Raw genomic sequence first — 18107 nt, forward strand, 5'->3', positions numbered from 1 at the left:
ATCCATGTTTATGAAACTGCAGAATCCTAAACACTATTATAATACTGCAATATATATATTAGTATACTACATAGTATACTATAAAGCATTATGAGATTCTGCAGTTTCACAAACATGGGTATGGGAGTATACTTAACATCTATTTATTTTGCTTTAGATTTGTTGTACTGCCATAATGTGGGGCTTTATATCTATCATAAATTCTGAGAAATTCTCAGCTATTACTTATTAAGTATACATATAGATATATACATATGTATGTGTATATACATAAACACAGACATAAACATAGAGATAGAAATAGATATATACATATGTATGTGTATATACATAAACACAGACATAAACATAGAGATAGAAATAGAGACAGAGATATATCTTAAGAGTAGACAAAGAACCCAGATCACTGACAAGGAAATAACAACTTAATTGACAGTTGAATTCTCAGTAGCAATAATAAAAGTTAGAAGAAATAAAATCCTGAACCCCTCCCTCCCCCCTGAAAAAAAAACAACTCAATCTAGAACTTAATACAGTATTTAAAATATCTCTCTAAAATAAGGATATAATAAAATTTTCAGTTGGTCAAAAACTGAAACTGAATTGGTGAGAGTCTCACTAAAGTAATATAGGAAGCACATAATTCAGAAGGAAAATGATCCCAAAAGAGAGATCTAAAATGCAAAATAGAATCTTAAGGAAATAAAATGGTAAAGATCTGGGTAAATATAAAACAAACTTTAACTATATATATAAAAAATAATATACAGTCTAATATGAAGGATAGAGAACTAGATGAGAGAAAGAAAGAATACTGAAAAATAGAATATAAATCAATAGTGTGATTATTGGAACTACAACGTTCTAATTCCTTCATTGCTCAGGATAAGGATCAATATTTTGAAAAACTTAAGTTTTACTAGATTATACACTGTAACTTAAAGGATAACTACTAACAAAACATAAATAAAGTATATAATTTCTAAAATAGTAGATGGAATAATTTATTAGAAAAAAACTGAATTGTAGAACTATAAAACTACATTGGGCTTCATTTTGAACTAGAGGTACAGGCAAGCTAATTATCTATATCTCTATACTGCTTTGTTTTCCTACTTGTTCTATAAATTGGCTTCAGATCATACACCCTGCTTTGGATATTAATATTCCAATTGGTTCATTTCTAATATAGTGAATTCTGCCTATTCAATGTCTCCAGACCTAAACCATAACTATTCCACCTCAAGTTCAGAACTACAGGATCACTTTTTATTCATTCATTCATTCATTCATTCATTCATTCACAAATATTGCCCATCTTCCAGCACCAACTACTCTGTGGACAACTAATGGTGTAAGAATATTGATTTGGGCATCTGCTCAGGGATCCCAAGCTATCACCAGCTTTGTTCAGTAAAAGGGAGGGTAGCTGGGGAGAGTGGGGTGACAACCTGATTTCGTAAATGTTAAATTGTCCATGTTTGAAAAAGGTGCAAGGAAAGTCAACTGAACATTTATAGTAAATATGATCAGTAAGCATTGGCTCTATATTAAGTAATCTAGGATTTATGAACCCCTGAATTTTAAAAATGCATATTTAACAAATTTCTAACAAAATGTTTCTGTCTTCCTGGGCAATGTATACTTCAAAAAAAAAATCTGAATGTTACAGAGATTCAACTTAATGTTGTTGTTAAGTGGACAGGTTACTATTACCAGTGGTGCATTTAAAAAGCATGGTACTTCTTGATTTTTAAACTACTTAAAATTTCCCTCTGTAAAAAGAAGGCTAAGTCCTGATCTATTAAGGGATAAAAGAACATAGGCAAAATCCCCATATAAATTATGTCACACAGCCCATAAGAGATACTGGGCTTAACATGATGGCAGTTCCCTAAGCCTTGAGTCATTTAATTTACAATTTGAAGCCCTCTCTAGCCAAAAGCAAAATTACTCAGGTCTCTAAGGAATCTCAGGTTCTTTTTTAATGTATTGGTTTTAGAATCTGCATTTCATAAAGGGAACCACATAAAGTCTTATGTAGTTTGGCAATGGAATATAAATATCTTTTAACTCCTGTTCTCCAAGTTACAAACTAAATAACAAAATAGAGCATCACTCACACTCTGCTCTGGCCTCTCCAAGCTGCTCTCTGGAGCACTTTCATAGGAGGTCACCTCTAGATGTGGAAATCTGAGAACAGTACCTAAGTAGAGAAACAAAAACATGTATATGAATTCAGTCCCTGAATAGGTCAGAATTCATATCAGGAAATAAGGAACTGACTTCAAAACCATTCCTAGAAGTCATCTGCTTTTTTATCCTGGAAATTCTGTGCATTCTAATCTCACGACACATTTGCATGACATCTTCCCAGAATTATTACTCATTCAGTCATTCAACAAGCATTTATTGAGCACTTACTATATGTCAGGCTTTATGCAAGACAATAGGGATACAAAGTTCCTATCCTTAAGGAGCAATCTAATAAAGGGACAGATATTGAAAGAAGTAACACTACCAGAGAGGAGAAGTAGGTGAAGATTCAAAATTTATCATTGTTGAAGCTGGCCTCACTTACTGTGCTATTCTGACTATTCTTTGTATATGTTTGAAATTTCCTGTATAGAAAAACTTTTTAAAAAAAAAATTAAAAAGAAAGAAAGTGACTGCCAATTTATAGGAAATACAGAAATCAAAGGAACATGTTAAAGTATACCACAGAATACAACCAGAAAAATCCTTACTCTGGGAAACTACAAGACAAATGACAAACGGTGGAGCTAGAAAGGTCCCACCTGTTAACATAAACTGGTTAGGAGTGTTTGCCTTAAAATAATTCCTTAGATTGTATGTTTGGTTTAGGCAGCTTTCTGATTTGTATTATACTTAATAAAGATTTTTAAGTATGTACAACATGATACTGTAAAATAATTACTCTTTCTTGAGACTCTTGAACAATATTTAAGGAGAAGAGAAACTGTATGTTTTAAATGTGAACTGAAAAATGTGCTTGCTTTCAAGAATGTCTTAAATCATAAATAATTTTAAAATAAAACTGAAAAAAGGCACAGAAAAATACCTCCCAATGTTGGGGTATCACCAACAGGAACTGGAGATGACAATTCAAGTCTAGGAAAGAAAAATGTTTGGCGTTAATAAAATATCGATAGAAATGTTAGGGTTTATTTTGGGGTTTGTTTTCCAATTCTCTAAATCTCCAAACAAGCTCCCAAACAAGTATTGACTAGCAAAGTTTAAAAAAGTCTTCATAATTCATTTATTTTACATTATTGATTCCTACTCAACTAGATTCACCCTACATGAAGTACTTCCCCACTTAATAGTTCATCACCCTATTTCATTCTTCTCAGTTATCACTAGGTGAAATTATTTTGTTCACTTATTTATCTACTTAACTTTCTCCAACCCCTTTAATCATCTAGAACAGCATTGTCCAATATGGTAGTCTCTGGAAACATGTGGTAATTTAAATTAACTACAATTAAATAAAATTTAAACTTCATTTTGTCATTCACACAAGCCATATTTCAAGTGCTCAAGTCATATGTGGCTAATGGCTACCACAAATTCCATCACAGGAATTTCTATTGAACTGGACTGCCTTAAGAATCTAAAATTGATGAGATTTGGGACCTTGTTTGCCACATGCTTACTGTGTATCTCCAGTCTAAAATAGTATCTGCCATTTAGTAGGTATTAAGTAAATATTTTTGGAATGAATGAATGAATAAATAAATACCATTGGCCAGGCAGTATAGAAGACACTTTGCATATAGTTGTGAACAAAACACCCATGGCCTGTGGAAGTTACACTTATGGAAAACAGGCAACAAATAAATGATTACAAATGCAGGAAAGTACTGGCTGCTAAGGGAACATATAAGCACAAATTTCATCTCATTGGAGAGGTCACAGAAGTCATAGGAATTTTTTTATATAAAGAAGTCAAGCCTAGAGAAGTGATTTGCTGTAGGCCACACTGCTAACAGGCCTCAGGTGATCCAGCAATCTTGTAACCATGACACTTGGCAACTGCAAGCAAAGATCAGAAGATAATCTGAAAAATCCCCTGCTGTAAAGGAAAGAAAGTGGGTTTCTGCATGTCCAAATTTCCCTAACCCCAAAATACAAAATTTAAATCATAGTAATTTAGGGAAGTTTTAGAACTTTTATTTAGTTTGTGCACATGTTCTAAGGGGAAAGGGTTGCTCCGTGAACCTTTGTCAAAGGAAATGGATGGTGATTACATGAGTTTTTAACTCATAGCAACTGAAAACTCTTCAACTTTATACACAAGTTAGCTTAGCTTCCTAAGGTGATTTGATCAGTCAAAAATGTCTTCCTCACAGATTTGCCAATAGGCCAGTGAATCCCATCTTCCAACCAATCCTTTAGATTGCCCTGCTGCTCTAAGTTAAGTCGTGGGGAGGGCTGGGAGGTACTCAAAGCCTCATGTCATACATCTTGAAGCATAACCAATTTTACCTGAAACATAGCTAGGTGGGTAGTAAGTAAAAACTAGTATGTAATTTAAAACATTTTAATATTAAAACAAATGTGGTTATATTATAGAGTAGAATTAAGTGAATATTAAGACCAAAATGTGGTAAGTCAGAGACATTTAATGACTAGAACTGGAGTAGGAAGTCAATGAGGGCTATGTTCCCTAAACCACCAGACTTTGGTAGAAAATTTGAGAAAATGAGTTAAATACAAAACAAAACAGAAGAATCATTATGATGAAATTAAAAATACTATATACAAAGAATAACATAAACCATTACACTAAACATATCACTATTGGTTATTTATAGTGCATTTGCAGGAAATTGCCTATTTGGGGAAGCTGTCATCTAGAAGGACCTAAAGAAACATGATATCTGGAAAAGTCACTATAATGAGTGATGAGCAGAGAAGGCCTGGTTGATAAGAAAGCATTAAGGGGCTTCACAGATTGCAGGGGGTAGAGCTAAAATAACTGAGATTCAAGTGCATTTGAAAAAGACATTAACATACTCAAGCCTGAATAGAGTCTATCAATTGTCCACAAGGCAAAACCCCTTCCCAATTACCTTCAATTTATAGATGAAAACCAAGGTCCAAATGGGTAAAGCAATCTTCCCAGGTTTATACAATGACTTGATATGGTTCAAGACCATATGTAAAATTCCTAACCTTATCCAGGCCCCTTTTCAATAATAGCAACAATAATTACAACTAAATTTATCATGTCCCAAGTACTGAGTTAAGTGCTTTATCTCGTTAACTCTTGGCAATGATCCTTAAGAGAAAGTACTGTTATCCCCATTTTACATATGAGGAAACTAATGCTAGAAGAAGTTGAGAATTTGCTCAGGGTCACACAGCTTGCTAATGGAAGAGGGGTGATATACAACAGGCCCATCTGTTCCAGAAACCTCACTCTTACCCCTCTTAATTTCTCACAACATGGACTTTATGTGACTCATAGTCTTAATGATAATGCCCTACATGAACTAAACAACATAAAAGTCAAAGTGTGTAAGGTCCCAGAGAGAAGGAAGGAAAACCAGGTCAGAGTTGGAAAGATATGGAGAGAAACCACACATGAAAAGCAGAGGTCAAAGTAAGACAAAGGGGCCAAAGCCCAACACAGTAAGTAGAACAGGAAGTTGGATGACATGGCAGAGAAACCAGACCTCACCTGGGGTTAGTCAAATTGTCTCCAACATGAAAACCAAATGTAAGCTAATCCCTGACCAAGTAAGCATTCAGAATGGAGAAGTTTGCTTACTTCAGTAGAACTAGATTTCACTTACAGAATTCAAAATAGCATTAGTTTGCTGCTGGTAAACAGGCAACTCTCAGTAATTCAAATCACTTGTCTAACATTTCAACACAGTCCCTCACCCTCCCACTCTTTCAAAAGACAGTAAAGAACACTTCACAGCAAGAATCCTTTCACATGTTCTCAGGCGTGCCCACTTCAGGGATCCCCTAAAATGTCACTCACAACAGAACTAGAACACAGAGTTGTATTGATATTGGAGACATAAATGCTACTTCATTTCTAGGCCGAACCACAAATTTTGAAGTTGTTCAGCTGAGACGTTTAGCTTAATACCAGCAGCAAACAAAACCCGACTGTCTCATTTCCTCAGCTCTTCCAGCATGTAAATTACTCTCACCGCTACTGCCTAATCATGTCAGAATTCAGGTGGGATTATGTCAAAAGATACCATAGCCACATGGAATATAAATCTAAAAATATAGTGAGATAAGCCAAACACAAGTTTGTACCTAGGTTACTAGTCCCTTGGCAATTTTCTATACTCTGCTTTACTCTTAAATCTATTAACTGTAATCAGCAAAAGAACTCAAGGCACAGAGCTGGGAATCGTGGGTGCTAGACCCAGATGTATCCTTAACTTTATGTATGCCTTGGGAAAATACCTCAGTTGCTCTGGGCCTCAGGAACCTAATTGCAAAACAGGAACACTTACCTGACTTACTTATTTCACAAAGGTGTTGATGAAAACAAAGTAAAATATATATACAGAAGCATCATGCAAAGTACGAAATACTCTGGAGAATATAGCCAATGATTCTGTAACATCTTTCTATGTTGACGATAGTAACTGCACTAGTGGGGATGAGGATTTAATAATATGGGTAACTGCTGAACCACTGTGTTGTATACTTGAAACCAATATAACATTGCATACCAATGAAACTTCAATTTAAAAAATGGTGAAAATAAAAGTATGAAATGCTAAACAAATATAAGAGAAAATAGGTGTTAATGGAGCAGGAACATACGTCATCCCAAAAAGAATAAATCACTCGCTAAAAAAAAAAAAAGAAATATATTTGAATTTGTGATTCACAACAGCCATCCTCAACTAAAAATGTATGTTAGTTGAGGTATACACACAGACACAAATCCCAAAGAATAGTCTTCACACTAAGAATATCACCAGAGACCTGATAATAGATTTGGGTGACTGATCAGAAGCCTACTTATTCAAAGATTTAACACATTTCAGCTTGGGCTTTGTATTGGTTATGAAAGATATAACAGTAAGTCCTGTTGGCTGGGGGTTAAGCAGTGACTGGAGCTAAGTGGAAATGCTTTCAAGACAGTAACTACACTAGCTGGGGTGAATATTGAATAATGTAGATAACTGTGAAATTGCTATGTTGTATACTTGAAACCAATGTAATATTGTATATCAACCATACTTCAATAAAAATAAATATATAAACAAACCCTCTCTCAGCCTCTTCAAAAAACATCTGTAACAGCAACAAGTGCTGGGGGAAGACCTTTCGTAAATAGGTAACATGGGAGAGGCCTGAGCATGTTTAAGTGCTAATGAGGAGTAGGTAATGGGAAGAGCAGAGGCTAAGAAGAGACAAACTGTGATGAGGAGACATCTAAGAGGTAATGGGGGTGTAAGTTGGAAAATGGTTTTTCAAAAGAGATTTGGCAGATAATAATAGGAGATGCTTAAAACAATACAGAGCAGAGTACTTGGTAAAAATCGTAAGTCAGCAGATGGGTAACAGTTCAAAGAGAAGAAGCAATTTAAACTACAGAAAAGAATTATGGTAAGAAGAATAGTGGCCTCCCAAAAGTGTCCACATCCTTGTCCCTAGAATGTGTGAATGTATTATATTACATGCAAAAGGAATTAAGGTAGCAGATGTTAAGGTTGCAGGTGGAATTAAGGTTGATAATCAGTTGGCCTTAAAATAGGGAGTGTAGGATCACAGGAAGATGGCGGCATGAGTAGTTCAGGGAAAATCTCCTCCCCAAAACATATATATTTATGAAAATACAATAAATACAACTATTCCTAAAAGAGACACCAGTGGATGCAGTACAACAGCAGCCAGGATATATCTACATCTGTGAGAACTCAACATCACACGAAGGGGGTAAGATACAAGCCGCAGCCAGGCGGGGCCCGAATGCTCCCCCACCCCAGAACCCGGCGGGAAGAAAGGAATCAGAATGGGGAGGGAGTGAAGGCCCAGGACTGCTAAACAACCAGCTCTAGAAAATCCACACCCGGAATGCAAACACATGGTGCACGGGGTGCTGGATATTAAAGAAACAGAAAAGCAAAACCTGTGGGCAGGTCCCCGCAACCAGTGCCCCTGAGACAAAAGAAAAGCGAGTGCTTTCTGCAAGTCTTAAAGAGACAGGGACCCCATAGCTGGACAAAGTTGCCCCGGCACACTCAGCCAGCAGCTGGGAATTCCACAGAAACTTAGGCGCCTTAAACCCTGGGGAGGCAGTGAAGCTCTGAAGCCCCTCATGGCACTAAGCAGCCTGCCAGTTGTTCCTCCAACTGGCACAGACCCCAAAACACCGGCCCAGTAGTGGGAGAGTGGCAGCGCACACCGGGGATGGAGGTGCCAGAAGGGACCGGGAGCAGATCCGTGCACCAACGGCACCAGAGGGGACCAGGACAGGCTTGTGCAAGCCTGCAGCAGTGTGACCAAACAGCCTGGGTGTGGATCGTGCGCACCAGCGGCAATGGAGCCAGAGGAGCCCGGTAGAGGCCCACGCACACCTGCAGCGGAGCCAAAGGGAGCAGGCATGCTCCCAGTAGCTGACCGGAATCCCAGCCCAATGTACAGCTGCCCAGGCCAAACCCAAAGGCCGCTGCTACCACACAGCTGCCTGGCAGGGGTGCTGCTAGCATGGAGGAGCGCACCTGGCATGCCTGCCATTCCCCGTAGGGCTCTATGCTGCTCTGACGGAGAGCCCACCCACAGCAGCTTAGGGAAATAACCTGGGGGCTGCTCCAGGAGTGCGGGTAACCGTCACAGGCAGCAGAGAAGGGCAAGGCATCCAGCAAGCAGGAAAGGACTTTCTTCTCCCGGCTGACACACCCGCAACCTGCCTACAGCCACTGCTATCACCACGAAAAGGCAAAAAAATTTATTCCAGTCCAAGATAGTTACAACACCTGAGAAAGGATCTGCAGAGGCAGACCTAACCAGTCTCCCTGAAAAAAGAATTCAAAATGAAAATCATAAACATGCTGACAGAGCTGCAGAGAAATATGCAAGAGCTAAGGGATGAAGTCTGGAGGGAGATCACAGATGCCAGGAAGGAGATTACAGAAGTGAAACAAACTCTGGAAGGATTTATACGCAGAATGGATAAGATGCAAGAGGCCATTGATGGAATAGAAACCAGAGAACAGGAACGCATAGAAGCTGATGCAGAGAGAGACAAAAGGATCTCCAGGAATGAAACAATATTAAGAGAACTGTGTGACCAATCCAAAAGGAACAATATCCACATTATAGGGGTAACAGAGGAAGAAGAGTGAGAAAAAGGGATAGAAAGTGTCTTTGAAGAAATAATTGCTGAGAACTTCCCCAAACTGGGGAAGGAAATACTTTCTCAGACTACAGAGGCACACAGAACACCCGAGAGATGGGACCCAAAGAGGACACCACCAAGACACATAATAATTAAAATGGCAAAGATCAAGGACAAGGACAGAGTATGAAAGGCAGCTAAAGAGAGGAAAAAGGTCACCTACAAAGGAAAACCCATCAGGCTATCATCAGACTTCTCAACAGAAACCTTACAGGCCAGAAGAGAATGGCATGATATATTTAATGCAATGAAACAGAAGGGCCTTGAACCAAGGATACTGTAACCAGGACGATTATCATTTAAATATGAAGGAGGGATTAAACAATTCCCAGACAAGCAAAAGTTGAGGGAATTTGCCTCTCACAAACCACCTCTACAGGGCATCTTACAGGGATGGCTCTAGATGGGAGCACTCCTAGAAAGAGCACAGAACAAAACACCCAACATATGAAGAATGGAGGAGGAGGAAAAAGAAGGGAAAGAAAAAATCATGAGACTGTGTTTATAACAGCTCAATAAGCGAGTGGGGTCAGACAGTAAGGTAGTAAACAAGCTAACCCTGAACCTTTGGTAACCACGAATCTAAAGCCTGCAATGGCAGTAAGTACATATCTTTCAATAATCACCCTAAATGTAAATGGACTGAATGCACCAATCAAAAGACACAGAGTAATAGAATGGATAAAAAAGCAAGACCCATCTATATGCTGCTTACAAGAGACTCATCTCAAACCCAAAAACAGGCACAGATTAAAAGTCAAGGGATGGAAAAAGATATTTCATGCAAACAACAGAGAGAAAAAACAGGTGTTGCAATACTAGTATCAGATAAAATAGACTTCAAAATAAAGAAAGTAACAAGAGATAAAGAAGGATATTACATAATGAAAAACGGCTCAGTCCAACAAGAGGATATAACCATTATAAACATAAATGCACCCAATACAGGAGCACCAATATATGTGAAACAAATACTAACAGAATTAAAGGAGGAAATAGAATGCAGTGTATTCATTTTGGGAGACTTTAACACACCACTCACTCCAAAGGACAGATCCCCCAGACAGAAAATAAGTAAGGACACAGAGGCACTGAACAACACACTAGAACAGATGGACCTAATAGACATCTATAGAACTCTACTTCCAAAAGCAACAGGATACACATTCTTCTCAAGTGCACATGGAACATTCTCCATAATAGACCACATACTAGGCCACAAGAAGAGCCTCAGTAAATTCCAAAAGAATGAAATTCTACCAACCAACTTTTCAGATCACAAAGGTATAAAACTAGAAATAAATTGTACAAAGAAAGCAAAAAGGCTCACAAACACATGGAGGCTTAACAACATGCTCCTAAATAACAATGGATCAATGACCAAATTAAAATGGAGATCCAGCAATATATGGAAACAAATGACAACAACAACACTAAGCCCCAACTTCTGTGAGATGCAGCAAAAGCAGTCTTAAGAGGTAAGTATATAGCAATCCAGGCATATTTAAAGAAGGAAGAACAATCCCAAATGAATGGTCTAATGTCACAATTATCAAAATTGGAAAAAGAAGAACAAATGAGGCCTAAGGTCAGCAGACAGAGGGACATAATAAAGATCAGAGAAGAAATAAATAAAATTGAGAAGAATAAAACAATAGAAAAAATCAATGAAACCAAGAGCTGGTTTTTTGAGAAAATAAACAAAATAGATAAGCCTCTAGCCAGACTTACTAAGAGAAAAAGAGAGTCAACACACATCAACAGAATCAGAAACGAGAAAGGAAAAATCATGACAGACCCCACAGAAATACAAATAATTATTAGAGAATACTATGAAAACCTGTATGCTAACAAGTTGGAAAACCTAGGAGAAATGGACAACTTCCTAGAAAAATACAACCTTCCAAGACTGACACAGAAAGAAACAGAAAATCTAAACAGACCAATTACCAGCAATGAAATTGAAGCGGTAATCAAAAAACTACCCAAGAACAAAACCCCCGGGCCAGATGGATTCACCTCGGAATTTTACCAGATATACAGAGAAGACATAACATCCCATTCGCCTTAAAGTTTTCCAAAAAATAGAAGAGGAGGAGTACTCCCAAACTCATTCTATGAAGCCAACATCACCCTAATACCAAAATCAGGCAAAAAAGAAAACTACAGACCAATATCCCTGACGAACGTAGATGCAAAAATACTAAACAAAATATTAGCAAACTGAATTAAAAACTACATCAAGAGGATCATACACCATGACCAAGTGGGATTCATCCCAGGGATGCAAGGATGGTACAACATTCAAAAATCCATCAACATCATCCACCACATCAACAAAGAGAAGGACAAAAACCACATGATCATCTCCATACATACTGAAAAAGCATTTAACAAAATTCAACATCCATTCATGATAAAAACTCTCAACAAAATGGGCATAGAGGGCAAGTAGCTCAACATAATAAAGGCCATATATGATAAACGCACATCTAACATCATACTGAACAGTGAGAGGCTGAAAGCTTTTCCTCTGAGATCGGGAACAAAACAGGGATGCCCACTCTCCCCACTGTTATTCAACGTAGTACTAGAGGTCCTAGTCAAGGCAATTAGACAAAACAAAGAAATACAAGGAATCCAGATTCGTAAAGAAGAAGTCAAACTGTCACTATTTGCAGATGACATGATATTGTACATAAAAAACCCTAAAGACTCTACTGCAAAATTACTAGAACTAATACCGGAATTCAGCAAAGTTGCAGGATACAAAATTAACACAAAGAAATCTGTAGCTTTCCTATACACTAACAATGAACTAATAGAAAGAGAAATCAGGAAAACAATTCCATTCACAATAGTATCAAAAAGAATAAAATACCTAGGAATAAACCTAACCAAGGAAGTGAAAGACCTATACCCTGGAAACTACAAGACACTCTTAAGAGAAATTAAAGAGGTCACTAACAAATGGAAACTCATCCCATGCTCCTAGCTGGGAAGAATTAATATCATCAAAATGGCCATCCTGCCCAAAGCAATATACAGATTCGATGCAATCCCTATCAAATTACCAACAGCATTCTTCAATGAACTGGAACAAATAGTTACAAAATTCATATGGAACCGCCAAAGACACCAAATAGCTAAAGCAATCCTAAAAAGAAAGTATAAAGTGGGGGGGTCTCGCTCCCCAACTTCAAGCTCTACTACAAAGCCACAGTAATCTAAACAATTTGGTACTGGCACAAGAACAGAGCCACAGACCAGTGGAACAGAATAGAGACTCCAGACATTAACCCAAACATATATGGCCAATTAATATATGAGAAAGGAGCCATGGACATACAATGGGGAAAGGACAATCTCTTCAACAGATGGTGCTGGCAAAACTGGACAGCTACATGTAAGAGAATGAAACTCAGTCACTGTCTAACCCCATACACAAAAGTAAATTCGAAATGGATCAAACACCTGAATGTAAGTCATGAAACCATAAAACTCTTAGAAAAAAACATAGGCAAAAATCTCTTAGCCATAAACATGAGTGACTTCTTCATGAACATATCTCCCTGGGCAAGAGAAACAAAGGCAAAAATGAACAAGTGGGACTATATCAAGCTAAAAAGCTTCTGTACAGCAAAGGACACCATCAATAGAACAAAAAGGTATCCTACAGTATGGGAGAATATATTCATAAATGACAGATCCGATAAAGGATTGACATCCAAAATATGTAAAGAGCTCACACACCTCAACAAACAAAAAGCAAATAATCCAATTAAAAAATGGGCAGAAGAGCTGAATAGACAGTTCTCTAAGGAAGAAATCCAGATGGCCAACAGACACATGAAAAGATGCTCCACATTGCTAATAATCAGAGAAATGCAAATTAAAACCACAATGAGATATCACCTCACAGCAGTTAGGATCACCATCACCTCACACCAGTAAGGATCGCCATCATCGAAAAGACAAACAACAACAAATGTTGGCAAGGTTGTGGAGAAAGGGTAACCCTCCTACACTGCTGGTGGGAATGTAAATTAGTTCAACCATTGTGGAAAGCAGTATGGAGGTGCCTCAAAAAGCTCAAAATAGAAATACCATTTGACCCAGGAATTCCACTCCTAGGAAATTACCCTAAGAATGCAGCACTCCAGTTTGAAAAAGACAGATGCACCCCTGTGTTTATCGATGCACTATTTACAATAGCCAAGATATGGAAGCAACCTAAATGTCCATCAGTAGATGAATGGATAAAGAAGATGTGGTACATACACACAATGGAATATTACTCAGCCACAAGAAAAGAACAGATCCTACCATTCGCAACAACATGGATGGAGCTAGAGGGTATTATGCTCAGTGAAATAAGCCAGGCAGAGAAAGACAAGTGCCAAATGATTTCACTCATATGTAGAGTATAAGAACAAAGGAAAACTGAACGAACAAAACAGCAGCAGAATCACAGAACCGAAGAATGGACTAATAGTTACCAAAGGGAAAGGGACTGGGGAGGATGGGTGGGAAGGGAGGGATAAGGGCAGGGAAAAAGAAAGGGGGCATTACGATTAGCATGTATAGTGCATGGGGGGCACGGGGAAGGCTGTGCAACACAGAGAAGACAAGTGTGATTTTACAGCATCTTACTACGCAGATGGACAGTGACTGTGAAGGGGTATGTGGGGGGGGGACTTGGTGAAAGGGGGAGCCTAGTAAACATAATGTTCTTCATGTAATTGTAGATCAATGATATCAAAATAAAAATAAATAAATAAATAGATAATGAAAAATAAATAAATAAAATACGGAGTGTAGCCTGGTTTATCTTAGTGGGTCCAATGTAATCATGAGGACCCTTAAATGAGGAAGATGGAGGCAGAAGAATGTCAGAGTGATGGAATGTGAAAAAGACTTGACCAGCCATAGCTTGCCTTGAAGATGGAAGGGGGTCGCAAGCCAAGCAATGTGGGCAGTCTCAAAAGGCTGGAGAAGGCAAGAAAACAGATCGTCCCCTAGAAACTCCAGAAAGGAATGCAGTCATGCCAACACCTTGAGATCCATGTCAGATTTCTGAACTGCAGAACTCTAAGATAAATTTGTATTGTTTTAAGCTACCAAAGTTTGTAGTAATTTGTTACAGCAGCAAAAAAACTAAAATAAGAATCTCAATGCAAAGAATGTAAGAGAAATTGAAAAAATCATAAAAATTAATTTGATGGGCAAATTAAGGGTTTTAATGGATCACTATAGTACTCAAGCTGGAGGAAGATGGGCTCTGTGAATTCTCAGCCCACTCCCATGGTTTTTCTCCCAGTGTTACCTAACCCCATAGTACCCCTTCTAGCAACTTACCACACCTGACAGTCTTCACCATATCCCACCCTGCTCTGCTCTAGTTTCATGGGAAGGATATATACTAAAATTCTTGAAGTTCACTTATATTTCAGTTCATATTTATTGCTATTTTTATACAAACCTGATTTTCTGAAAATAACGAATAATATTTTGGGTCCCCATTATACCTATTACAGACTGTCTTATCAACAAAAATATATGATACAGTCATTTTTACTATAATGGTTATTTGTGAATTTGTTTCAATGTGATTAATGTATCAGGAAATAATTGGGCATAATGCAAATCTCTCCCTTACTTACACACAATTTCCCTGTGAGAAACACTAAGTGAATGCAGAAAACTGCACCTAGTTGAAGTGAGCCACATAAGAATATTGAAAACATGCACTACACCTCAAACATCTTCCAGCTTCCCCCACCTGTTATGAGCCACATGAATCCTCATATGGTGTTACAACTTTCCATCCTATTCAGATAACTCTCCTTCCACCACTTGACAGTAACTCATAAGCCACTACCTTTCCAACATCCACTTCCACAAGCAGATTTCAAAGCTTCTTCCAGGCTAACTGCCATCTGTATTATGATATTCATACACTTCTTAACCAAATAAGAGGTGTGAAATGTGCTACCATTTTCATTAGTTACAACCCTTAAGATTACTGGGATTGGTGGGACTCACTGAAGTATTCAGTCCCCTGCCTGTGTGTTGCAGTGACAATCATAAGAAATCTTCAATCGCTGCTTCAGTGATGAAGAAACCAAACTCAAGAAACTGTATGGCCCCACATCTAAGTAGGTGCTCAATCCAAGGCCCCAGAAGGGACCCAATGGCAATATTAGCTATAGAAATGAGAAAGACCACACCAAGTCTCACTTCCCTCCTCTTTACTTGTGTTTGATTTAAAACCTACATATATACCCCACTGCTGCCCACATGTGTACTCCAACTATGCCTTTGCCTGGACTTCGCTGCTGAGGCTGGATCTCTAGACAATGACCCACCTACTTCATTTCTCAGTCTGTCTTTCCCTCTAATTTGAGGCAAAATTCTGGACTCTGACCTGGACTGTATGTCCCAGTGGTGCTTTTCTATACAATCACCCACATGCTGGCATAATTTAGGTATACGAAGTATGGATAGACTTGGAAATCTTAAGCACCTATAGGCTCAAAATCCCTCTCATTTCATGTGCTTTGACTGCTACTGCTCAGGGACCAGACATGACATTAAACCCCCCAAGTCTAAAGGCCAATAGGTCCAAGAATCAAAATACTGGAGAGTTCATCAAGGTTGTACTATTCCTATGTTTCAAGTAAAGTGACCACTCACATCCTCCCCATCATTTAATCAACTACCCTCAGCTAAAGTGTACCATCTCATAACAATTTTACTATTAGCCTATAAGCCTCAACAACAGTAGTCATTTCATATTTCATTTCCAGAAACCTATTTTCCCATCCAAGAGAGAATCAAGTTGGCCTCCTGGTAAGGTCAGACAGTAAACAAGCACAGAGGCTGTGGTACTAGTTTTGAAAGGCAGGTGGCCCCAAGACAAGGAAAAGCATTTGGGACTTATCACAGGCCTGGTCATTGCAGGAACTGGCAAGAAAACTGAAAGGGACCATTAAATTTGGGGTGAGTCTTGGAGAAGGTATAACACATCTCTGTTGCCAAACATGAATTTAGGGGGAAAAAAAGACACTCACCTTCTTACAGTTTCTTTTGCATACATCAGTTTCTAAGAAAAATAAAGATATAAAAATAACTGTATGAGTTAATGACAGTTATTAAGCAGTAAATAAAATTTATTGCATAGAGAACACACATGCCCTAACATTCTAGAATCTATGTTATTATTCCCTATGGTTAGACAAATAGTTAAAGCAAACTACTAATGATGCCAAGTTTGTTTTGTGACTGAGGGACTATCTCGACAGTCTGTTTATGTGCCCAAAAGTTCCTGTGCTCTCTCTTAATGGGCACAGATTGGCACACTTTACCTGTTAATCATTCCAAAAAACCTATAAATTAGAGATTGGTAGAGTTTTACATTAACCTTCCATAGATTAAAGTATTTTGTGATCTAACATATTTATACAAACTCTTACCCTAGAATAATGTAAACATGAGGATAAAATAACTACTAAATATATTTCTCCAGCATTCAGACAAAAACATAAGTTGTATCAATCATTGAATTATTCCTCTGGGGCATTCAAAGGCAAACTGTCCCCAAGTTTCCTCTAAATCAGTGGCTCTAGTCTGAGACGAATATGATAAAAAGAACACTAACTTAGAATCAGAAGACCTAGCTTTAAGTCCCATTTTCTCGTGCTTAGCTATGGAGGCAAATTCCCTAATCTCTCTGGTGCTGGTCTTCAGCTCCCTCATCTGAAAAAGGAGATACTATTACTTTAAATAACTCTCATGATATTTATAAATAACTCACTGCTACTCTATCTACAGAGTCTTCTAGATAATCTCACACATTCTTATGGTTTCAATTGCTACCTCAAGGCTGGTGATTCCTGTAGCTATATCTATAACCCAAACCATTCTCCTTAGCTTCATAGCTAAATATCAATCAATTTACATTTCACAGATGGCTCAAACAACACAATCAAACATGAACTCATTCTCCCACCTAACACTGACAAAGTTTCTTGTCTGCCAGAGTTCTTCGCCATAGTCCTCCACGCTAGAAACTGGGAGGTTTCCTGGGCCATTCCTTCACCCTACCATACTCCCATTCACTCCCTCACAGAGTACTATGAATCTTTTTTCTTACCTATATCCCTCCTATTCCCTTTTTCTATCTCACGGTGTAAGTTAGGACTCTCATCCCCTCAGGCCTGGAGTGGTGACCAGTCTCTCTGACACAGTCTCATCCCCTCTAATCCATCCTACGGTATATAGAAACCATAATGACCTTTTTAAAATTCAAAACTGCAATCAGCCCCTGTGAATAGCCTACTTACAATCCTTCATGTTTTTCTATCATCTAGAGTTAAATCCAACCTTGTTAAGTTATCCACTCTTCCAGTCTGATCTCCTGTCACCTCTTAGTCTACCTTTCTGATACATTGGCCCAAGCCATTCCCTACAAACACTTGGCTCATGCTGTCTCTTCTGTCTAGAATATCCATCCCAAACTTCTCCTCATTTAGCTAACATGTACTTGTTATTTAAGACTCAATCTAGGCAACACATCACCCTCTTTGTCTGAATGTCCTACTAAATAATAGTAGAAAGTATATTTCCTATGCCTTCAAATATTAGATCACTGGAAGTCCCACTGGCAAAAGAAACCTTCCAGTGTAACACCACAAGAGGC

General features: G+C 38.1%; 1 protein-coding gene across 1 annotated transcript in view; it reads right to left on the reverse strand.

Annotated features, from left to right (window-relative positions):
- Positions 1-18107, reverse strand: part of IMPG2 (interphotoreceptor matrix proteoglycan 2) — an 85020-nt gene that overhangs the window by 52664 nt on the left and 14249 nt on the right. The window contains exons 4-6 of the mRNA XM_057502249.1: positions 16480-16511; positions 3083-3132; positions 2124-2206 (exon numbers count right to left, since the gene is read on the reverse strand). Of these exons, the coding sequence (XP_057358232.1) occupies positions 2124-2206; positions 3083-3132; positions 16480-16511 (165 nt within the window). The remainder of the gene's footprint in view (positions 1-2123; positions 2207-3082; positions 3133-16479; positions 16512-18107) is intronic.

Source organism: Manis pentadactyla, chromosome 1, assembly GCF_030020395.1.
Source record: "Manis pentadactyla isolate mManPen7 chromosome 1, mManPen7.hap1, whole genome shotgun sequence".
NCBI lineage: Eukaryota > Metazoa > Chordata > Mammalia > Pholidota > Manidae > Manis > Manis pentadactyla.